The sequence below is a fragment of the Pleurodeles waltl genome, chromosome 7, assembly GCF_031143425.1.
Source record: "Pleurodeles waltl isolate 20211129_DDA chromosome 7, aPleWal1.hap1.20221129, whole genome shotgun sequence".
Lineage (NCBI taxonomy): Eukaryota > Metazoa > Chordata > Amphibia > Caudata > Salamandridae > Pleurodeles > Pleurodeles waltl.
The window spans coordinates 1,324,237,264-1,324,262,668 of NC_090446.1; the positions used below are offsets into that span (position 1 = coordinate 1,324,237,264).

The following is a 25,405-nucleotide window of genomic DNA, read 5'->3' on the forward strand; positions in this document are numbered from 1 at the left end:
ACTGCGTCAGGGGGGCATTCTATGGGCGTTGCGGTGGGTTTTTCCATGCAACACCCATGGGTTTTGACGCATTCACAGATTTATAAGGATCTGTAAACCTGGGAATATGTCAAAACTGTACACGTCCTCAGGTGAGGCGTAACAAGGAGAAATATCTTTATTTTTCCTTGTTTTTGCAGCACATAGAAAAAGAAAACCCCTCCATGGATTGTTTTTGTGCAGGAAGGGCCCCTTCCTGCACAAAAGCAATCCTGCCAGCAACGCAGACACCCTTTCACCATGGTGCAAGGATGCCTGCCTTGATGCTAAGCAGCAAATTGTGCGCCAGCCCAGACTCAAAGGACAGGAATGCACTGTTTCTCATAAATATGGTGCATTTCTGCTCTTTTGAAAAGGCGTAGGGCAGAGCAGCAAAGAGTTGCAACGCTGCTCTATGCCAATTCATTGTAAATATGCCCCAACGAATTTTAGACAAAAAGAAAAAAAAAGTTAACAATATGTGCATAAAGAGGAAATACCAGGAAGAAATAAAACACAATCAAAAGAATAAATGACACAGAATACTGCTATAATATATGTGATAAAGTACCCCCTGTTGTACATTATAAAAATATTGCAAGGCACCAAGGAGTTCCGTAATCATATAGAGAAACGAGGGCAATGGCCTAATTCCTATATAAGGTCATTAAGGAACTCCAAGAAGACTTTGCAATATCCTGATAATGTACAGGATGGGGTACTTTATTCCATATATCACACAATTTTTCTGTGTCCACCCATGAGATAAAAAATGACTGTGCAATGATGTAGAGTACTTTTGAGATGTAAAGTAGTCCATAATACCTTACTTTTCAAGCACTGAATAGGAGATGAAATGACACATCAAATAGCCAAGGACTTGAGATGAGAGAGTAATACTCCATTGGGCAAAGCAAAAGTCCACTCTGTGTGCATTTAATGAATGTGTAACAATAGATCTTACATACAGCTGTACTGTCAAGCCAGTTTGTAGTGGTTCTGCCACTCACGAATGGGATCCTTTAGAGCCCTGGACACTTGAGAAGAGGGTGAGGCGATGTCAGTCATCCTTGCTAGGGCCCTTTAGTCTTTTTAGTCTTTTTCTAGACGTGTTTGCGGCATATTAATTATACTGTGCGCAGCTCAACAATAAATGCCTACTCCTTTTTCCAAGCCAGTTTTAAAACAGATCGCAATATCATCTGTCAATTTCATTAGACCCAGAATGCCGAATAAACTAAAATTCCAGCGCTGTGACTGTCCTGAGTAGTGTACTTTCACTTGAAGATTCTCTGCAATGGTACTTCTAGATTTCGGCATATTTGCTGCATGCGGCAACACTGAAAGGCTCAATGGTCCTGCAAAATGCTGATGCAAGAACTATTTTCACACTCATTAAAGCACGTCTCCACCTGCAGGCCACAACGAGTACTACAACTTTGCACAGCAATTTACAAAGAAGTCCGAATTCATAGAACATATTGGTTTTTCAACCCAGGTGCAAGGAAGTCCAAAAAAGAATGCTCAGATTTCTGTTTGAAAAATGCAGAAACGTTTTTAGAAAATGTACAGGGTATGACATTTAAATGTGGTCCGGGTGAGAACGATTTAAAAGAGCCCATAATTATTAAAATAAAATATGAAAATGAAATTATTTTAAGGCATAGGTTTGTCTGTCGTTCTTACTTGTACTGAAAAAATGCATTTGTTTTTATTTAAATAGCTCATACTTTCGATTTCACAAGCGTGTGTTTCTATATAGGTCAGGTCCATCTCTCTACATGCCAGCGCCATTAAAAGTCCTTTAGGACCGGATCACAAGTCACACTATCTCCGCAGTCTGTGGCCCACGCACCATTTTACTAACACTGTTTCTTGAAAATCATTTTTTTCTTGGCCACATTGTGAAAATCCCGTCGATGCGGACATATTATTTACTCAGTAGGACTGACAAACTAGTGATCATTTCTATCTAGAACTGAAATGCCATATTAATAGCAGATAGTGTGGTATATAATTCGCAAATAACAAATATCAGGGGGTTTAAATCGGAGTATAAAAGGGGAACGCTGCATTAAATCAGTGTTGTTAGTCCACCTCTCTTCATGGCTGCGGGGAAAGAGCATTCGGAACCTCATTCCTCTCTAGAATTCGACAGTGAGCATCATCCTTTTCATAAAATGGGCACCCTTCATGCATTAGGGTTTAGTCAGCCTCTGGTCTTCCGTACCGCTAATTTCTCTTCATGTCAGATTAAATAGCATTTGCAACGCAAGACCACACGTGGGCGCTCTACTGCTATTTTATCCAAACGAAAACATACTTTCTTTATGCGTTTTATAAACTACATAGGTCAACGCGGAAACACAAGTTTAAAATTAAACCTTTTTAATCACCTAGTACCGTCCTACTGCATACGTTTTGAACAACTATTGTATTACTACTTTTGTCTAAACAGGAATCATCTGCCTGACATACCTGAAAAGTCAGCACTGTCCAGATAATTTAAAAACTGATTGACTTCTATGTTATGATGAGTAAATACTTAAACGTATTCCTTTAGTAAAACTAATTTTACACTTGCTATGCGTTCTTTTTTTTGAGAGAGTTACGAATCACCGAAAATCTGGATTTTATTTAGAGACCAACCATTATTATGAGAGGAACCACTGAAATTGCCTCTTATTCTAGCACCACTTCTATTTCCAGAAATACTACCAAAAAGGTGCTGATAAATACATAGCATTAATTGTGCAGTCGCCACCGACGCAAAACATGGTATACCAGTAAAAGACGGGATGAGTGATGGCCTAATTAAAAACAGGACTCGAGCCTCTTGGAAGCAATCACTGCTTCGTAGAGTCACAATATATCTTCACAACATTGTGAACTGGTGGCAGCAGGCGTCAACTTTAACTGTCAACCACGGCCTCACGTTTATCTACTCCGGTCACTCCCTGCTACAGTCTGCTCAAGTCCTCCTTTAGTTTCTACGGAACAGCGCGCAATACGGCTGCTGTATATGGCACTTGTTCTCCACAAGTTTGAGTCACACTACCTCTGTCTACCACCATTCATATAAATATTTATACATAACATGCCTAATATATATATTCCGATATCAGGTTGGATGGAATGTTCACAAAACGTGCTGTCATGAAGTAATATAGATGACCAACTTGTCCGTCCTCCTGCCCACTGTTCTTACTCTTTGCCGAACTTTGACGAGATAGACTCCTACCCAGGGTAATTGACATTACCGGTAAGTAATCAGACCACTACTGATGTTACTTTTATTGGCTATGTCTGCCTTAGGTCGCTGAATCTTGGTTTTGGTGGGAATATATTGACCACACACACACACATGCTGTATACATGAGTACATCACTTTTTGAACCATGAAACAAGAGTATCTAAGGAAGAAAACAAACCTCTTTCAGGAGGAAGGATGAGGCCGCAAACGCGAAGGACCAGCCATAGCGATAATGGAAGTACTGTTCGGAGCTGCTGGGCCTGTTCATCACCTCGTCGTTGATGCTGGAGATGTAGAGCACGAGGCCAACCACCAAGGAGAGACCTGGAAGCAGAAGGTAGAGGAAAATCCTCAGTTAGATAAACGACAGGAAGCTGATGGTGATACACTACAGGAATACAGGAGCGTGCACCCTTACTCAAGGGCAGGGTGAGAGGGGCACTGCCCCAAGACTCCCTCCTCAAAATGTGCTTACAGACTCAGTTCCAAACAGTTAATGAATTAGCGCCAAAAACATCACAAAAATGCTCATGTAAATGTTGTGGCTGTATTTTTTATTTGTGTCTAGTCCCTAGACTAAAAGCAAAGGGACTGGTTCACACATGTTTTCTAGGGCTCAAGCAGAAGGCGAGGGCAGGGTTCATAATAGCAAAATCTATGAGCTAAAATGTGTTCCATGTGTCCGTAGTGTACATCAGCCCTGCTAGCACTGCATATACACTACTTTCAAAGGTTGTATATCACAATATTGTTGTCTAAAACATAATCTGATGTAAATCTTGTGGGCCTCAATAACGTTTACAAAAATATCACACCACTGAGTGTATCTTTTTGTTATTAACTCAAAAATATATATTTTTTGTACATGATATTTAGGAGATAATACTTTTGTCAGGCGATATTTAGACAAAGATATTCTGGTACCATACCTTTACAAATTGATGTGCAAAAGAATGCATAAGTAGTAGAATCAGATAAACAACAAGGCCACACATAAAGTATATATTTAAGGTTTAATCACAAAATTCTTCCATGTGTGAGCTTGATTTACATATGCAAATACCATCATTCATAAGTACCAACCAGCTTTTGCAGTTTATAAATGGACTTACTCAACAGAGTTTTGTATGTTAAACCTATTTCAGTGGACGGGGAATATATTTTTCAAGGCAAGTATGCCTCAGAGGGTTGAATACCCAAAAGTGTAGACACTTCACAAACTCCTTCCTTCGTTAAAAAAATCAAAAATCACTCCTTACAAGTGCAGAAGCAAACAATCACTTTCCAGGGTGAGGCATGAAAAGGTACCTCACATAAATGGTTGAGGATATATTGAGTGCATGTTGTCCGTGTGGAGAGAGAAGATGGCTAGCAAGAAGATTTGGCAGTTCTACTAAATGGCTGCCAAGTCATCTGGTTATGTGAATGTCATACTTATAAGCACATAAAAAATGCAATGTGGAAAGTGCTGGTTCATTCACGAAGCTTAGGGCCTGATTACGACCTTGGCGGATGGGATAATCTGTCACAAACATGACAGATATCCTGCTCGCCGTTTTACAAGTTTCATAAGATATAATGGAACTTCTAATGCAGCGTACAGGATATCCAGCATGTTTGTGACGAAGTATCCCATCCGCCAAGGTCGTAATCAGGCCCTTAGTAAGGCAATAAACATGGGCACCATCACCAGGCTGTACAAAATTGTAAGGGAATGCTTGAAAAGTGCCCTTTTGTTATTAAATGAAGAATAACCCATTGGCATAATATTTTATCTGGAGTGCCAAACATCCTTGCGCCATAGCTGATGCATAATGCATGCAAGAGTTGCACCTACAGGTATTTAAATTACTAGAAAACTTGCTTAACGTACGTTACAACATTGTGCCCTGGGTTTCAGGAATTAGTGCCCTCATATGTACGTATATTTGACAAAGTTTTTTAAGATTCTTAAAAACAATTTTAAAGTGCTCATTCACATAGGGCTGCTCAATCACTGACAATAAATTAACAAATTCCATCTACTCTGGTCTATGTTGTGCAAGAAGATCTGCACTTTAGTTTGCCTTCTGAAAACAATTTCAGACTCAGTACCATAAATTTTACAAACATGGGGATGAATTCTCAAAAGCATTTACAATTAAAGGCCAACTCACAAAGCATACCTTAAAGAGTACTACAGGTGTACTATTTGATACACTCCATAATGCCATTATGGATATCCCCATAGTGCGCTAAATAATGAGCATGTGGTTGAAACACCCCATCATATCCTGAACATACATGACCTTTCTGTTTAACAAGATACTATTAGCCTATTATTTGCTACCAGAAATATGTGCTGTGAACCGATGCTATAAAATGTGCCCCGAAAATGAATGAAACGTCAGATATACAGTAAGTACCTTTCCACTTGAGTTCACCTTTTTATGTTTCCAGTGACTTGCTTCATAGCAAGGTCATGTTTAGTGTCAGTGTATTGGAGAGCTTGATGGGCAGATTTCCCAGAGCAATGGCTGTAAGTAGGGAAGGAATCACCGATGGTAGCATCAAGAGAGCTTGCACTGGAAATGTGGCTAACATCCAAAAATTCATAACTTGGTCGGTATTACTCAGTTTCTGCAATGCTCTTCTCTCATTCATCTAACTTCTAAATGGACACCAGCTTCAAGTTGGTATAAGTGGTGTGATAAGATAGCAAACGACACACACACACACACCCATGTTGTAAGAAGGTTTAGAGAAGGGAAAATGATATCTGTCTGAAAAGAAAGTAGAAACCAGTATTGCCTGATTATCTATTCTTTGGGTAATCTACAGGACTATGCAGGTTTGTGAATGTGAAGAAATCTAAAAAAATAGTTTTCAGTGGATTATACATAATACTATTGCAAAGCACAAATAAGTTAGAACTACTACACAAATAAATGGGGTATGCCTTTGCATGTAAGGACTCCTTTATTCTTCATGAATTTATCCCAAAATGTGCAGCTGTTCATAGTAACTAAGGATACGCAGAAACAACAACCTCTATTGCCGTGTTCCATTATGTCTCGACACCCCATGCTATGTTACGTTATGTTACCTCACACCACATTATTTCTATTTATGCTACATCACAGTATATTGCGCTTTGCTATGATATGTCATGTCATATTATGTTATGCTATGTCAAGCTATAGATGCTCATGTACGGTTAAATCTCTTATTAGTTATCAAAATACTGCTGGTCAGGGTAGACATATTTTGTTTCTTTTCAGGCAATAAAGTGCGGGACACAGCTATCATTTGTGCAGCTGGTGCCTGGAGTAATAGCCCAGGCAGTGAGTGCCCACTTCACCCCATTTATGCTTGTATTTCCCTCACCCAACACGGGGAGAGTGGTCCATTGTCCCTAATTCTTCCCACTGAACTCCTGTTTCAACTGAACCAGACCTTCTCTTGTCTTGTCCCAAGAACCTGGAACAATTTACATGAGGACCTGAGGATTATTAATAATCTACTATCATCCAGGAGAGACTTGAAAACTCACCTGTTCAGAATTTACCTGCAAGACTGTACTCATCTCCATGAGCATTTGACTATTAGCTATACAAGAACTCTACCTTATCCCTGCACACGTTACGTCCCTTCTCTGTGTTGAGTTTATAGTTACCTGTAAACGTCCTGCTGCTCAGGACGCTATGCCCGCCCGACTAAATACAAACAAGAAATAATAAAATAAATATATTTCACTCATGCCAGGCTTCTGAGTTAGTCTTCATTTTATTGATTAGTCATAGTCAATAACGTATTATGCTGAGTTTGGTAGCTCAGTGCACTCATTCAACCACTTAAAGGATGTGTATTTGATCCTGTGGGATATGTCTTAGCAGGAAATGTATAATCAACCTTCCATTTCCCCAGAAATCTATAATATGTGACCTTTTATTTCAGAGATAATAGACTTCTGTTAGAGTCCAGGTGCCATATTAGGAAAACTGCAATAAAATCCTAGTCTACGTACCAGCATAGTCTGGGACCACACAGCAGATTACAAGAAGGTGCTCTCTCTCGAGTGGACATGCAAACTGAGAATTAACTCCTGTAGTGGAGGAAATCAGCAGGGAAATAGGAAGCAACCTCCCTCAAACCACCTCTTGGTCTCTAACTGGTGGTAAAACAGCCTGTTTTTGGTACCCCTTGAAGTCTGAGCCTGCACCCCGCTGCAGTGGAGGCCACTGAACACGTCATCCCTTCTTGCAAATGGCCCATTAACTGGGAGCCACATACTAGGTTGCACATTGTTAATGGGCCTACCCTGTACCTCTTTGGCCAGGCCACTGCATTAGCATATATGTCAAGGGTGCAATTCCGCATTGATGCAAAAGCAGGCACCAACTGCTTTCATGCGCGCATAGGTACCACAGTCCCTGAAGAGTGAATGTTGAGGATGTACTAAACTCTCAGCTTTGCACTTTTTATGGAGACAACCTCAGAGCAAGCCTTTAGTTGTATTTCTTCCCTGTAGGTATCCTGGAAGCTGGACCAGTGAATGGATACTGCTTCTTTCCTACCTCACACCAGCCAGCCAGAAAAGCTTTCATGTACGTGTAAGGATGCTCCAGGAGAGAAAAGTTAGGCAGAAGACTAGTAATCTGCCCTCAGTATGAAGCTGGAGAGAATAAATACGCATCCTGATTGGAGAAACATGAAAAAGGAGCAAATCTTTCTTACTTTATGCCCAAAATAGGTTTAACTCTCCAGATTAGACTGCGAAGGGCTCCGGCTTTTAGGAAGTGCTCCAAGACACCGGTCTGATGATAAAGCCAAGAGCACTACGTTGGTGGCTGGATAGAGAGATGGGTGAGAGGCATCATCAGTAGTGCCCCTGCGCCTCTTGGCCAGCTAAAACCATTGAGCCCCAGGATACATTGGTAGCTGGCACAATACTTCCATCAGCTACTACAGTGAGCCAGACTTTAGGTCAGGCGAGACTGAATTTGCAAAGGGAGACCAGGAGTAGTGGAGATTGTATGACTGAGTAGGGTTGGAGAGATGAAGCAAAATATGATCTCTCTCACAGAAGCACAACAACAATGCGTGCCTTGTTTGAAACTAGAAGGGGACTGATGTCAACTCCACCCAACAGCTTTATCAACTTGCTTTTTACCTAAGACGTATTTCTGTTATTTATTAAATGAGTTATGCTGATTAATTATAGAATGGCTTTGGAATTATTTTCTTTTAGAACTAACTAGAACTTTGCAAAAACATTGTGGACACTGAGCATTTTTTGAGTCTCCTTGCATATATAAGTTTAAGGGGGGGCTAACATTTTGGTTAAAAATGCTTCTTTTTTAAAGTAAGATATTCGCTTAACGGGCATTTTAAAGAGTTGCAGTTTACTTGCAATATGCTGGTGGTTATCTTTTCTATGAAGAATTTTTTTTTTCATTAAACATCTTACTTAATTAAGCAAATTATGATATGTGTATCTACATATTTTTATGTGCAAACTGTCTGAATTCTCAATTACGGGGAAGTAAATGCAGGCGTGAGAATCGCGCAGTAATAAAATTGCCTAAATAACGTTGTTTTTAATTGTGGGTGAAGTTAACTGGTTAGCTTTGAGCATCAATTTTATTCTTCAGGGTTGGCTTTTTGTTGCTCTTTCTGCCCTCTTCGGTTCCCCTTAAAGCATGAAAAGGAAATTAATACTATTATGATTTGGAGTGATAAGAAATTAGGCAGGTGACGGGCAGAACCAAATCTTCTCAGTAATGGGAGGAGATATAGAGCTATCACTGTTGGTGAAGAATGTTCTCCATGAGTGGCTACAGGAAGGCACAGAGGATCTTGCATTGGGTTACTTTGGAGGCAAGAGAAGGAGCGTAAGCAATGGGTAGAAATTGCAACCCCAAGGGGAACTTCAAATGATAGTGATGTGCGGGAAGGAATAGCTGGGGTGATAGTTCTAGGACTTAGGTTCTTGCAGAACAAGTGAATATATCTGTGTGTTCTTACTACTCTGTGCATTCTGTGCAGCGCAGAAATTGATGGCATATTGGCCAGATGTGTGGTCTGGTCCAAGGGCCCCCTGCTTGTTGAGGAGAGAAGTGAGGTTTGAAGGGCCAGTCATAGACAAGGGATTTAGGATGAGTTAGGAGGTCCTGGTTTTGGCACAGCATAATTTCAAGAAACCTTCTGAGTGAAAAATTGCGGTCATGGATCAGAGTGAAAATGTACATCTGGAAGGTGGGAGATTGAGCTAAAAGTGGGGTAATTACAATGACAATGAGCTAAAACTGATGTAGAATGACTCTGGATTGAATGGATTGAGTTGTCAGTGGGGTAGTTCCTGGGATGTGGAAATTATATATGTCTACAATTGGTGAAGGTGCAGTGTCTCTTGCAAAGCACACATTTGTTTCTTTATATGGTCACTGTGTTACATACTTGGGACCCAGTAATTGGTACCAGTTTTTATTGTGTAAGTCGGGGTGCATATAGCGAGCAAGTGGGCAGCAGCCTCATTCAGCCCTTTGCGGACGTCTGCTCTATCCCGGACTCAGGATGCACTCGAGAGGGGAAACAATGAGGTACTAGTTAGTTGCAACATTTTATACAGTAAGTAAAGGAGAGTCATAGTAACAAGGGCCGTTAGACGTGTGGAGGAAGTTTATTAATTGGCAGAGCAGAAATGGGTATGGTAAGGACAGGTCCGAGTTGGAGGATCTCACACATGCATGTGTATAATAGGAAACATAACTCTGAGGTTGTAGAACTTTAACCAACTTTGGATTTAGGATGTCAAAACTTGCCCTATAAAATCTGCATTTGTGCTAACTTAAGAGCTGGTGTGGACTGCAGACTAATGTGTGACTCTGGTGCATCAATTCATAGGATTTTCATATGTTGCAGGACCAAAAACAGAAAAGGGCTAGAAAGCAAAAGATTTCTGATATCCCTACAGCATTCCTATGACTAAATAAATTGAATCAAAGTATGGAAGGACTCAGATTTGGCTCTCGTGTGCAACTAAGAGAAAACTTTTTAAGGGAAGCATTAATATGTGAGAGACTGCACTACAGAGACAGCATATACCAAGGGGTTAACTCCACGAATCAGTGGGTACTATTAACACAATTCTACAAACTTGAAGAGTTTGCAGTCTGGTAGCTGCCTGGATTTCTGAGTGATTGTCAATAAGGTCGAGAAAGGCAACTTTCTGTCCACCAAAACTATTTCTTCTTTTGACGGGTAACTTTAAAAGAAACTCTCTCTTCAATTTCACGTTTTGACGCTAGTAAAATGAACACATATGAGACTTCCTGCCATCAGATGCTTTGCAAACTATGGGTAACGCCCAAAAGTTTAAACTTCATCCAAACACTTACCAGCAGTCAGTAACCTTCATCCAAACACTTACCAGCAGTCAGTGCACTCGCTTTAGCAAATCTGTAAAATGGTACCCGCTGGAAAAAGCACAGTGATACTGACATACACAAACTGAGACTGCAGTAGCATTATAAACTACTGCACTGTAATAATCCCAAGAACAGAACCTGCAAACAGCACCTGCTATAATGTCCATAGGCTGGTCCTGCTAAAACTGACAGAGATGGGTGCAGTAACAGACTGAACAACCTGAAATGCTTCATGCTAGGTACGTGTGATGTGGCCATGGTATAGGTAATAGTAATATGATCAGGATTACAAAGAAAGGAAAGAAAATACAAATGTTAAATAGGGGCCTAAAATATCCATGCATGATCATTAAAATACGTAGGGACTATATTAGCCCACCAAAAATGTGAAATGTAGAATTGTAACCTGGCAAGCGTTAGCTGAATATCATGTTGATGAATGGCCAAGCTGATCATTAGTCAAATTATTTTTAAAAGACAGCAATTCGACGAAATGTTTCACGTGGTATTGTATTAAAACACATAACGATTTTACAAATTATAGCACATTATATCATTTGCTCAATGTATCGAATCTCAGGCTTGTATAGAATTCCAAAATCGTAACCTATAACATAATTCTTCTGGCCCGACCAAAAACGTAAAAAAAAAAAAATCAAATCATTGCTGTAGTCTGTCTTCTACAGCCGGTGCTACCTGTAATGTTAGGCAGACCCAAAGAGCGGAAGTAGGAGCTCCGGATTAGCAGGAGAAACACCACAGGCGAACCAGATTGTGGCAAGGGAAGAAAAACAAATCTCAACCACAGACACTGAAGATGATGCAGCAAAAGTTGTAGGGAGTAACTGAGACAAGATGAGAAAATGGATAAGGACTGGGAAAGGTGGGAGGGAACTGAGGACATCTACAAATTGTTCTCTAAAAAACAGAACATACACTCAAAGCTTCCACTCAGGAAAATCCCAGGGATTGTAAAGGAAGGGATGAGAATAAAAGATACTAGATTTTGAAGGCTCCTGTACCTAGGAGGAAGTAGCTCCTACAGACTGGAGACATTTGTAAGAGGAAATATATTTTTAAGAAAACATCATTAAAATCTGACCTGGCGAGATACAATGACTGACACAATTGTATACAAAATTCATTTGCCATTTATATAAATATAGTGAGATTCCTGCAGATGTTTCAAGTATTGAGACTTTTCTTTTAAATCATTGTGGCATTATTATTTGCTGTTAATCTATCTCGGATAAAGAATCCCTAACTTTGCATTAAAATGTTATTGAAAGTTGCAGTGAAGTTATATCCAGACGATCTTGGACAGCAGGCCAAAGTGCCCTTATACGTACACGAACTGCACAAGTGACTTACAACTTCCCATTTATTTAAAGCCGAGGTTATTTTAGTCTTTACATGGTTCCACTCTGCTTTGCCAGAAGCTTTCCTGCCTTCGATTATCTCGGAGTTCCTTTACCCATTCTACAATTTACTCTACCTTTTTAACATATTTATTAGGTAGCGCATACTTGCTGGCAAACTGTCTCATATCATGTGAGGCACCTTTAACCAGTTTTCTATTTTTAGTTAACTGCCCGTTGCATTTTTTTGTTAGTAGTTTTACATTTAACGACGTTAAATATGATTTGAAATTTTATAACAGCTATGAGAATAAAGGTGGTGTCCCTCCACACATTTCTAATCCCTCCAAATACTGTCAATATGTACAAAATTTAAAACGAGTGAGCATTGGCAGGTAGAGCTTAGAATCTCTTCTGTTTATCATGCTTCTCTATGGGGCAAAGCCTTAAGACAAAGTTGTCGCAAGACCACACTAACGTTTTAGTGTGTTGGTCTCAGCTTTAGGTTGAGATTTCAGGCTGTGCATCTGGGGAGGATGCACACCACTGACATTGAATGGGGCTTTATGAAGAGTCTGGGGAACAAAAGAAAATATGCCTTTTAATTAAAGAAGCACTAAATCTACAGCGCAATGCCCAATATAATTTTCTTCACCAAACAGTTTCTTAGGTTGAAGAAATTTCGCAATTGGAACAACCTTTAAATGTAGCATTTCTTCCAAACATTAGAATCATCCATCTCTGTTGGACTTTGCCCTAGCTTTGGGCACTTACACACATATGTTTAAAAACCTGGCTAGTGGGCGTCAAGATGGTGTTCACACTCCAAGAGTGCTCTGGACCCCTTCGTCATCCTCCACCATCGTCTGCAGTGCCCAGCCTCATTCACCTGAGCAAAGACATGACAGGAGCCCAGAGGAGCTCCTGCTGTTGATATGAGGCACTAAACAATACTGATGTGCCACAGGTGATGCCCATGGCTGAAGCTTGCGGAGGCCCTAAAATAGCATACTGAGCCTCTGTTTGGGCGGGCAAGCTGTGTAATTGACTGGAATACAGTGGAGAAGTAACCTCCCCCAACATCAGAGGATTCAAATATTGAGGATTGGAAATTGCCTGTTACTGCGCCACCACTCCGTAGATCAAGGTGAGCAACCTCGGTCTGGCCACAGTGCCAGGTGTGTGCTCCAGACCCAACTGGAGGACAACTGCATGGGTGGTAGGAGCAGAGCTGCCACCCCAAAATCATATGAACCCGAGAAGGGGGGGGACTGGCCTGAAAATTCACAGGGAGCCCTCTTCTCTACCTCATGCCAGGCCCAGACTTAATTCTATGTCAGGACCGGAGGCTCCGATTATGCTTTCTCTTTCTTTACTGACAAAAACAGCAGCCAATGAAATACAAGTAACAGAAAAAACTACAATACCCAGGACACCCAATATCCTGTCACATGGTCCAATCACCATCCATGTCCATGCTATAAGTCCTTTGACCTATGAAGTCACTTCCTCTTTCTTTGTTGCTTCGCAGCAGATAAGTACATGATTCTTTTCTCTCCCGTATTGAATTGTATTTAATTGTATTTATGATTGATTTATAAATGTATATATGTGTTTAAAAGCGTCGCGATTCAGCGCGCTTTATTTAATTAGTGTAAGCGCTCTCGCGCTTAATGATTTTGGCATTTTGCCGATTTTCAGCCCGTTTTTTGGTGGAGTGGGAGCGGGAGCTCGACTGCCCTCGGGCAGTCTTTTTTCAATTTTTAACGCGCTTATGCGCGCGCACGCATTATCGAGCCGATCTCTTTCCAATTTGGAGATCGATCGGCTCTTGTATGCTGCGTGTGTGTCAGTGACCCCTTTTACTAAATATTGCTCCCTGACGCCCAGTAGTTGGTTAAAAACTATCTGGGTTGTAAAATAAAGAATAGGCTTCTGCCTAGAGTGCTCTTCAGGACGCTCCCTCCACACTTTAATTAAGGGCTCCTTTTTCTGACCTGAACTTGGGGTTTTTGCACTCCCCCAATTAAACTCTTGAGTTTTAATAGTTTTTTTCCCTCCTCATTGTCTGACTATCCTTGAACCATGGCTCAATGGGATGAGCAAGAAACCAAGTACTATACTGAGGAGTTGAGTAATCAACTTGAGGTTGATCTGGTGGAAGCCCTTGATACCAGGGTCCAACAATCAGTTAATGATGCTCTCCTGAAAGCTCTAGGCCCTTTTTCTGGACAAATATTTGATCTCGCCCGAGCCCAGGGCTGGTCGCAAGGGCAACAAGAACCCAAAAAGGTTAAAGATAAAACTAGGAATCTGGAGCCAGGAGCAGAGGTCAGTGATATTCATGCTGATGCTTTCGAGAAACTGTGGAAAAAACGCAGTGGCGAACACAGTTACAGTGCGAAAAAAGGAACTCCCCTTACTTCCTCTTCCTCTGATAAGTCTTCTTCTTCGGATGACTCAGGTGAGTCTGACGATCCGGTACCAAGCAAGAAAAGTAAGAAAACACCCCTCCCCTTCAGGTCCTAGACTTTGATCCTACTGAAATTACTCATCCCAGATCCTCCAATTGGGTTCCACCTACCGAAGTAGCGCAATATGTGCAAGCCAATTTACGAAAAAGCTTCGATAAGGAAGTTAGATCACGCTTGAAGGCGGAATGCCCCAGACCTGATCTGGAAGGCAAGGTATCTGAAACTCCGGAGATAGACCCCACCATGGTCACTTTTATGAAAAAGTTTGCTAAAGATCCCAAAAAAGGCCTAGACCTCTCATGGCGCAGCTGCCAAGACAAACTATTGGACCTTTCAGGACCCTTGACTAAGATCCTAGAGCTGGCATACGTAGCCAAAGAATCTGGTTCTCCGGTAGACACAGATGTTCTTATTGGGTGGGCACAAAGAGCTGTGTGCCTTCTGGGTAACTCTAACTGTGACATTTCTGCTGAGCGATGGAAATCAGTGCTTATGAGAATCGACCCAAAATTATCAGATCTTGCATCTTCAGAAGCGGGACCTTCGGCCGAAGGACTGCTCTTTGGATCTTCATTCATTAAAGATCTAGCTTAGTTTTGCTCCACTTTTTCCTCTCTGGACAAAGCACAGATGTCACTTAAAAAGGTGTTCAAACGAGGCCTTTTTGGCAGGGCCGGTCGTTACGGGGGACGTATGTCCTGCCGCAGCTCCTTTTCCAGTCCCCAAAACTACTATCCAAGAGGCAGAGGTGGTTGGTACGGAGATCAAGACCCCACCTTCTACCCCACGCGACCCAGAGGGGGTCGGCCCCGTTTCCGTAGGGGCTATCGCAGAGGACAACAAGGAGCCATTCAAGACTCAAGTTTCACAGGTGAGCATCATTCACTTTTCTCAGGTTAGACTTGGGGGCAGAATTGCATCTTACTTAGCAAATTGGAAACGTATCTCAGGGGATCCATGGGTTCTCCAAACAGTAGAGGGATTTCGACTGGAGTTTGTCAGTACCCCCAAACAACTCTACCCCCCTGTACTAATGTGTTTTTCCCAAGCAAATCAAGATTTCATAGACAAAGAAGTGCAAGCTCTCTTAGACAAAGGAGCCGTGCACTTTGCTTCCCCGCACCCTCTCGGTTTCCTCAGCCCTATTTTTGTAGTAGACAAGAAGGGAGGAGGTCACCAATTAGTCTTAAATCTAAAAATTTCAACCAATGGATTCTGTACAGGCAGTTCAAGATGGAAGGTATCCACATGTTAAGAGACATTCTGCTAGAAGGAGATTGGATGGTACGTCTGGATCTAAAAGATGCCTATCTGTCGATTCCAATTTACCCTCCCCACAGAAGATTTCTTCAATTTCAGTGGAAGGGTCAATGCCTGGAGTTCCTGGCACTCCCATTCGGTCTATCGTCAGCCCCTTGGTGCTTCACGAAGCTATTGAGACCAGTGACAAAGTATCTCAGAACCCAGGGTGTCAGATTGATTATATATCTGGACGATATTCTGCTGATGGCTCAGTCCCCTCAAGTCCTAGTATCACACTTGGATTGGACCATCAGTCTCCTACAAGATTTAGGTTTCTTGATCAATGTACAGAAATCATTGTTGAATCCCTCACAGATAATAGAGTTTCTGGGCTTTCAGATAAATTCCACGTTATGTCAACTTCTCCTTCCATCTCAGAAGATACGCAACATCAAGAGGGAACTGAGATTGGTTTTAACCTGTCAGACAGTATCCTTGAGGAATATAGCCAGAATAGTGGGCTTACTAGCCTCCTCTATTCAGGCAATATTCCCTGCTCCCCTGCATTACCGGGCACTTCAAAGGCTCAAGATCAGACACTTACAACAGGGTCTGAGCTATTCAGAACAAATCCCATTGACGACCGAAGTAAGATCGGTGATTCAATGGTGGCTTCATCATATAGAAGCTTCGAATGGCAGAGCGATTTTCGGCTCTCGACCGGAAGTAGTGATAGAATCAGATGCCAGCAGATGGGGATGGGGAGCTCGTTGCAACTCCCTAGTGACGGGGGCCAGATGGTCAGATTGGGAACAATCCCTTCACATCAATTGTCTGGAACTTCTAGCGGGTTCATTTGCCATAAAGAGTTTTTCCCCGCAGAAAACAGATTGTTGCATACTATTACGGATGGACAACATATCAGCTGTGAGGTATGTCAACAAACTGGGAGGCACGAAGTCCAAAATCCTGGCGGAGATTGCCAAGGACTTTTGGCATTATTGCCTGTCTCAGCGCCTAGTAGTCATAGCGTAACACCTACCTGGGGACCAGAATATTGTAGCAGACTGGAACTCCAGGTACCTTTCAGACTCCAGCGATTGGAAGTTAGATCCTCGGATTTTTGCTCAGATAATCAGGGAATGGGGCAATTGCGAAGTGGACCTGTTTGCATCACGTCTCAATTGCCAAATTCAAAGATTTTACAGTTGGCGTCCAGACCCTTACGCATTAAAGACAGATGCATTTCTTAAGGACTGGTCTCAGTTTCGAGGTTATGCGTTTTCTCCTTTTCTTATGATTGCCAGAGTTCTGGCTCAAGTGCAGAGACAGAAAACAGAGATTGTACTGGTGACTCCGTTTTGGAGAGCACAGCCTTGGTTCCCCAGTGCTCTTCATTTAGCCTGTGCCTCTCCTCTTCTGGTTCTTCCTTGTCCGAATCTTCTTTTGAGTCCAGAGGGCCTTCAACATCCTCTGATCTTGTCAGGGAAGCTAACACTTCTAGCCTGGTTAATTTCAGGTCGAGATGGCATACCCCAGATGTTTCGCAACAAGCTGCGGACTTCATTAAACAAGCCTGGGCCAGTAGTACCCATAAGAGATATGATTCAGCCTGGCGCAGATGGTCTAGTTGGTGTGATGGAAGGGGTGCCAATCCAGTGGAAGCACATATTGGTTTGATTCTTAATTTTTTAGCAGAGTTAGCCAGCTCGGGTTTGGCCTATCGGACGGTCAATAATTTTAGATCTGCCATTTCTGCAGGTCATTCACAGTTTGAAGGTAAGGTCATTGGTGAACATCCATTTATTTGCAAGCTTTTGAGGGGTATACGCCTTTCTAAACCACCTCAGGCAAAATATACTGTTTTATGGGATGTTAATATTATATTAAAATTCCTTGATTCTTGGCCTGCCAACAGATATTTATCTTGCAAACAGCTTTCAGCTAAGTTAACCATGCTTTTGTGCCTTGTCTCTTGTAAAAGAGTATCGGACGTCAGAGCTTTGGATTTAGCAGGTAGAACTTTTTCACCAGAAGGAGTCTCCTTTTCAGTGACAAGAAGAACTAAGACGAATTGCAGGTCAGTATCATATCCGGTTTATACAGAAAATTCAAAATTATGTGTGGTTCAATGTTTGAAGGATTATGAAATTGTCACAGAAGAATTTCGACAGGATTCTAGAGGACAATTATTAATTGCTTTGCAAAAACCTTTTAAACCAGTTTCCTCAGCTACTTTAGCTAGATGGATGAGATGGTTGATGAGTGAAGCAGGTATTGATACCTCTATTTTTGGGGCCCATCCTGCTAGAGGGGCTATGGCTTCAAAATCATTTGCCTTAGGTTCTCGGTTAGAGGACATAATGAAAGCTGCGGATTGGTCTTCAGAAAATACTTTTCGTAAGTTTTATCATAAACCTGTTTTGGATGTAGCCAGTGTGGTGATGGAACAGCTTTAAACTAGCATAATCGGAGCCTCCGGTCCTGACATAGAATAAAAAAAATTCTAGCTATCGCGTCAAGAATTTCAATTCTATTAAGGACACGGAGGCGAGGATTATCCCTCCCTTATTATATTTATACAATATTTATTGTTATATAATTTCTATATCTGATGTGATATTGTCATTTAACCCTCCCATTATTTGCAATTAAAGTTTGAGTTAACGTATATTTTATGAGATATTACCTACATGTTTATTGTTGTAGCTTCTGATCAGAAGAACGCCTGAAAGTCGTAACTTCAAGGAAAGTTTGAGTTATATGTTCTACCGGTTGTTTTCCGGCATGGAGCATCCAGTTGCGGTTCTTCAGTATGGAGAAGAAGTTTGTGACTCCGGATTCGGGATGGCCTAAGAAGTTTGCGTTCTCATTGACATTATCTGTTTAAACAAAGAAAGAGGAAGTGACTTCATAGGTCAAAGGACTTATAGCATGGACATGGATGGTGATTGGACCATGTGACAGGATATTGGGTGTCCTGGGTATTGTAGTTTTTTCTGTTACTTGTATTTCATTGGCTGCTGTTTTTGTCAGTAAAGAAAGAGAAAGCATAATCCTCGCCTCCGTGTCCTTAATAGAATTGAAAATTCTTGACGCAATAGCTAGAATTTGTTTTATCCCCATGTCTACCCAGGGACTAGCTGACTGCTGCAGAGATGCGGCCCTTCCTGGACTACTGCAGCCTTCTTGGCCCTCCCCCTTGTAGAGCACAGTGGTCCCGTAATTATTCCTGCTGGACCTCAGGACTACCACCCATCTCAGCAGCGTGAATGTCACGGCCACCACCAACATGCCCCATGCAAATAACAGCTCCATGTTGCAATACTTATTGAAGCTTGGCCCTCCACAACAAGCAGGCACACACCTCTCTGAAGCAAGCAGACTGGGAGCATGCACTTTTGGTGGATGATCGGGCCCATTTCCTGCGGCCTGACCACGGCTTCCCCCTCTTCACCTTTCACTAGGGAGCAAGCTGCTATCCATCTGCGACGGCCAGCACCTCATGGTGAAGCTCTCTCCTTTTTAGTAACTCTCCAATGGTGCGGCACCCCACCTCAACTTCTACATATGCCCCTGGGACCCAGGATAACTGCAAAAGCTACACCTATTTGACTAGTTGGCACTAGAGACGCATTACCGGGAGCCACAGGGGGCATGGGGACACAATGGCTGTGCTTCAACTCCTCAGTCCACCCTGGATAATCTGGCTGCTTTAAGTCCCTCCTGAGGCACCTGGTGTCCCTCTCCTCTTTTTATATGCCTCATTTCTTTCCCACCCATCCAGTCTCTTGCCTGGGGTCGGTGACCAGTTCCTTACCTGGCTGCTCGTGCTGCTGCAGACAGTGGTAAACGGGCATCCTAACTACAGCAATGGGGAAAGACAAAGTCAGAAAAACCCACACCCCTCCCAGCCTTGCATTGATCAATTCACCTGTTCTCCGGCACCAGCCGGGAGCAGACCCCTTGACAAGGGAGAAACTGCCAGGGGGGACCTGGAAAAGATCCTTCAAGCGATACACACTTCACAGACTGCAGTCGAGGTGAAGATAGGGAAGGTGCTTGAAGACATGGTGCTTCTCCAACAAGACCTGTGCAGTGTCTCAGACCACATCACCGAACAGAAGGACCTCAAGGCAAAAGTAGCCTGCATCCTGACCCACATGAACAAACTTCATCACTGTGCCGAAGATGCAGAAAACCACTCCTGGTGTAACAAACTGTGCTTTGTAGGTTTCCCAGAAGATGTGGAGAGCTCACAACTCATTGAGATCCTGGAACAGTGGCCTAAAACCTTGATGCCCGCTGACAAACTGTCCCCCTGGTTTGCACTCGAGAGGGCTCATAGGGCACTGATGCGCAAGCCTCCCCCAGGCACCCAATGCCGACCCGTGATTGCAAGATTCATCAACTTCAAGGAAGAAGACAACATCCTGAGAGAGGCCTGGGCACTCCCAGACCTCATCATCAAAACCCCAGAATACTTATCTTCCCAGACTACACAAGGAAAGTCCAGGGAAAATGCCAGTCTTAAGAATCCATTAAGCAGAAACAGTGGAGCTTCAAACTATACTACATTCTCCTATTTCCTGCATGACTAAAAGTCATATACAATGGTAAATCCCTTTTTGTTTACACCCCGGAGCAGGCCTTGTAATGGCTCACAGAGGAGAAACAGTTCAATTTCACATCTCAACCCTCAATCCCAAACAATCGGCAATCACTGACACAAAAACGTCCACTGAACCGGTGCCAGAAAGGGGCCGCACACACTCTCAGTCTCAGTCTCACCAACAGAAAACCGGCATTACATCACCCTCCCTAAGCACTGGCTCCTTGACGTCACCATCGCCTAAGGGATCCATCCAGTCCCCGAACATTGAGAGTTACTTGCACTTATCGATTCAACCCGAGGAGCTGTTGAGCCAGACCCCCTCACCCATCTAACATTGTCATAGCTGGCTACATCAGATTCTGGGCAGAGATAATGTCCCTGTAATGTCACCACAAAATGTCTACTGATTCCCTGTGTTGTTGCCGGCACTGCATTGCATTGAAATGTTTATGGTTTAGTTCTGTAATTCGTTTCTGGTGTTTTTTTATTTCAGGTGGTCACATTGGTCTGATACTGCTGCACCAGGGGCTGGCCTGGTGTTTTCACGCATCCGCAATAGGTGCCCAGTACCTCACCACTCAAATTCAGTCTAAGGACCCTCCTTACCTGCACCCACTAACACCCCCTACTCTGCCATGATGCCGTCTTGGAACATCAACGGTATCCTAGACTAGATTAAGCACTTCGCAGTGCTTCACTTCGTTCAGTGCTCCTTGTATTCTAACCTACAAGAGACCAACTTGAGTGGTTCCAAGTGTCCTATGCTTGCTCACCAGGGCTATGATAGTGTCACCATGCAGGGTATGCCAGAGGTTCTCATGGGGTGGCGATACTGCCGCATTGCAATTTCCCCATGGTTGTGGCGCAGACTTGGTCTGATCTCCAGGGCCGTATGTTGCCCTGACGGGCAGGGTCGAGGTCCATCCAATTAACCTTCTGTGCTTATATGTCCCCAAAAGTCACCTTTGAATCCTTCCTGAACACTCTCCTTGATGTGGTACCACAAAATCCTCCTGGCCTTATATATAGCGGGCGGGTCCAATGCAGTCCTAGACCTGTCCATGGACTCCACAGGTTACCCTTCAGACATCCGCCAGAGTCATGCCAGATCACTCCACAAATGGGTCACCACCCTTGGTCTCAGTGATGCATGGAGAGTCTGGCATCCCAGACAGCCCACCAAATATGCCCGAATAGACATGCTCTTCATGTCAGCTCCAGATATCCTTTACGTGTCCCACATCCAGATCCTCCCACACAGGATATCTGATCATGGCCTAATTCTCTTGCGCATCTGCGATTCCTGTACCACCAGGAATCCCATGTGGTGAATTAACGTTTGACATCTCCAAGACAAACCCTTTGCCCGTGATGTGGAACAAGAGATTGTGCAATATTTTCAGGCTAAGGTTGGTACAGTGAAATCGGCCGGGGTTATCTGGGTGGCATGCAAGACTACTATCCGGTTACTGTCCGGGTCTATGCCAGGAGCAACCTCAGAAAGGTAGAAAGGCACCTGTGCGTTACATGACTCGAGGCCTTAGGTCTTCATCTGGAAACACAGCTCTCCCCCACCACTTATAGCACCACCACTAGACAAATAACACTGCTCCAGGAGGCGATCCAACGCCTCTCTCTTGAAGCAGCAAAACAGAGCTGGCGTGCCTCCACTGCGCAGATCTATGGTTGGGTGACAAGAATGGGATATTGATGTACTGGCTTGTGTCTCAGCCGCTAGCCAGCAGTGTCATACTTGAGATAGTTGATAGTGAGGGTCAGTCCCCCTGCTACTGCCCAAGTCTTTGCTGGCTACTACTCTTCACTACTTGGTCTCTCTGTGTCCACCAGCCAAATTGACAGCCCCTCTTATTGACGAGGTGCCACTCCCCCATCTCTTTCACCTTTACAAGGAGGCTGAACAAACTGGTTCCTTACTTACAGATCTCGATGAGAAAACGAATGCAGTTATACCAAAGACACTTCCCCCGCCAGTCTACTGCATAGTCTATGGATCTATATCCCTTATCAACATGGAAATAAATATTTTTTCCACCATCCTAGCTACTCATCTGTGCCATGTTCTCTGGTCCTTAATTCACCCAGAGCAATGCGGCTTTATGCCTACCACAAGTATGAGACATTGTCTAAGACGACTCAATGTGCCTTTGGCTCATCTCATCGTCATTTCTTGTCACCCCAGATAATGTTACTCCTCATAGACTTCAAAAAAGCTTTTGATAAAGTCGACTGGGGTTACCTGACCTGTGTGCAGTAGAGAGCAGAATTTGGACCCCAATTTCATGCCTTGGTCTGGGTTTTGTACTGCACTCGGCCACACAGGTTTGAAATGATGAGGTGGTCTCTACTGCATTCCCTATAAGGTGTGGGACCCAGCAGGGTTGTCCCTTGTCCACACTCTTTTTTGCCCTAGCCATCAAACCCCTGGCAAGGCTCCTGAAATGCGATGCTCAAATAAGAGGACGGGTGTGGCCCACCTGATGCGAAGACCACATTGAACTATATGAGGATGATGTCCTTTTATACCTTGCAGAGCCAGCCAGCAGTGGCCCTCGATGCCTGCAGCTCCTGGGACGTTTTGCAGAGGCCTGGGACCTTACCGTTAATTCAACCAAATTAGTGCTGGCCCCATTAAGTCCCTAAGACATAGACTTGCAAACCAAAATACAAATTTGCCACCTCAGTTTTCAATATCTTGGTATCTGAGTAGCCCTGGACCCCATGCTGACGCGGTCCCTCAGTGTTACACCCCTCACTTGCAAGATCAAAGAGGATCTCAAGAAATGGCGGTTACTCCTATTAAACATCATGGGGAGGATAGCGCTGTGTGAAATGATGATATTACCCCAACTTCTTTACCTTTTACAAAATTTTGCACAAATAATTTCCAGACACTGGTTCAGAGAAATGGATTCTGTGGCGATAAGATTTTTGAGGCATGGCTCGTGACTCCATTTAGCATTTGCGACCTGTCAACATACTCCTTTTAAATGCAGCCTTGCCATGTCAAACTTATACTTCTATTACTTGGCTTCACAATATCTAGTAGCTCACCACTGGTTCAATGAGGAGTGGGCCGACCAAGCCAATCAACTGGAGCTCCTACCCCGGGGTTTTGCCCCCATAATGGCAAGGCTTTATGGTGACCCAGTTACCAGTACACTACCCAAAGTGACCAGGATGGTATTTTGCGGTTGGAGGGCAGCACTTTGACCCTCTGGATGGTGGGCTAAACTCACCCAACAGACTCCCCCATGGCATGGCACTGGGCTGTGCGATGTAGCTACATTGGATGGGTTTGGTCGGTGAGACACAATCGGCATCACACTCCTAGGAGACATTTGGAAGGGCACACATATGTCTTCTTTTCAAGCTCTCCATAAGACATACTCCTTATCTAGAACGCAGTTTCACAAACACCTTCTCTAGAAGTACATTTCACCAGCTCTGTAGAGGCCAAGGCCGTGATGGGCGCACCCTGATCATCCATGCTCCAGACATGCTTACAACCCTCCGATCTCGTTGGGAGGGACGCTAGGACCGCTAGATGATGGCATTTGGAGAGATGCTCTGAAGGCCCCTAGTGTATTGACAATGTCATCACGGTCCTGACTTGTGGAGACATACTACTCAGACTGTACATTCCTCACTCCAGACACGTTATTCCAGTCTGGCCTTCTAAGAAGCCCAGCATGAAATCACTGCTCAAAGGTCCCAGCTGACTACTTACACATGACATGGTCCTGTCCTATCATAACACATTATTGGGATACGGTGGTAGCGGAAGTCTCCCATGTTCTAAATATTGCGATTGAAATATCCCAGCTACTGATCCTCCTGGGCATACTTGAGGGTGTTTGGGGTGCCTGGGTGGACCAGTCCTTCTAGGAGACAGCTCTGCTGGTTGCTAAGTGAGACACTGTAGCATACTGAAAGTCTCCAAACCCCCAAAGATGTTGCAGTGGAGACGCGGGTGGACATACATGGGTCTGTTCATGTGTCATTCACATTTTGCTTCCCCACACTACAGAGCCCAGCATGGGCCAATGGGTCAGCTTAATTTAGCCACTGGCTAACGTCACTTTGAGTGGCTGCATAAGGAGCACATCCACACAACATTTCACTTCAGTTCCTTTCTTTCTTTTTTCTTTCCTTTTTTCTCCCTTCTTTCACCTTTCTCCTTCTTTCTTTTTTCTTTCTTACACTCTTTCTTTCTTTCTTTCATTCATTCTTTCTTTCTTACTTACTCTTTCCTTCTTTCCTTCTCTCTCTCCTGCCTTCTACTTTCTTTCCTTTGTCTTTCGTTCTTTCTTTCTTTCTTTCTTTCCCATAGGCAAAAGTCTGGCTGTTATTGGCAGGCCGGATGGCTTTTTTGAATTTGTGCTAGCCCAGACCTTGTGATTTAACTAAAATGATATGTGTAACATAGATAGCTATAGGGGTTTTCAGCCAGATTTTATCCATTAGTCTTTGGTTCTGACATTCACATTGTACCTCCATTCACTCCAGCATGCATCACAGGGCAATGTGTCAGACAACTGAAGCCATTGGTTTACTTCACTATGAGTACTGCTTCCTGCCCTTTAACAAGGAGCGCATCAACACACAAAGTCATTCCCTTCAGTGTCAGAGTGCTATGGCAATGTGTGCTTTTTAAGACTAAAACCACATGTGTACCTTTAGCCAATGTGTTTTTTAAATGGACAAAGGCCCAGCAGCTCCTTGAATAATAAAATGCTTCAAAACCCATGACAAAACAAGAATTGCCAAAAAGTCATACCTATTGGCATTGCTTGTTGCATTTTGTTTCTTGTTGGATGATTGATGCTAATAAAGTCTGCTTTGACTTGTATTTTAGTTTAGATTTCATGGCCTGTTGTATAAAGTGGCTGGTCGCAGAGCAATTTTACTGCAGTCTAGTGATAAAGGTGTCTAGACAACAGCTTGGATTTTGTAGTTAGCCGTTTGTTTTTAGGCTGTAATGTCTCTCTGAGCTTTTAACCACGCCCACCACACGC

The 25,405-nt window shown here is 43.2% G+C and overlaps 1 protein-coding gene across 2 annotated transcripts in view; it reads right to left on the bottom strand.

The window, feature by feature from the left end:
* Positions 1–25,405, bottom strand: part of CACNG7 (calcium voltage-gated channel auxiliary subunit gamma 7) — a 145,292-nt gene that overhangs the window by 27,429 nt on the left and 92,458 nt on the right. For both annotated transcript variants that reach the window (XM_069200665.1, XM_069200666.1), the window contains one exon: positions 3,450–3,595. In XM_069200665.1, the coding sequence (XP_069056766.1) occupies positions 3,450–3,595 (146 nt within the window). The remainder of the gene's footprint in view (positions 1–3,449; positions 3,596–25,405) is intronic.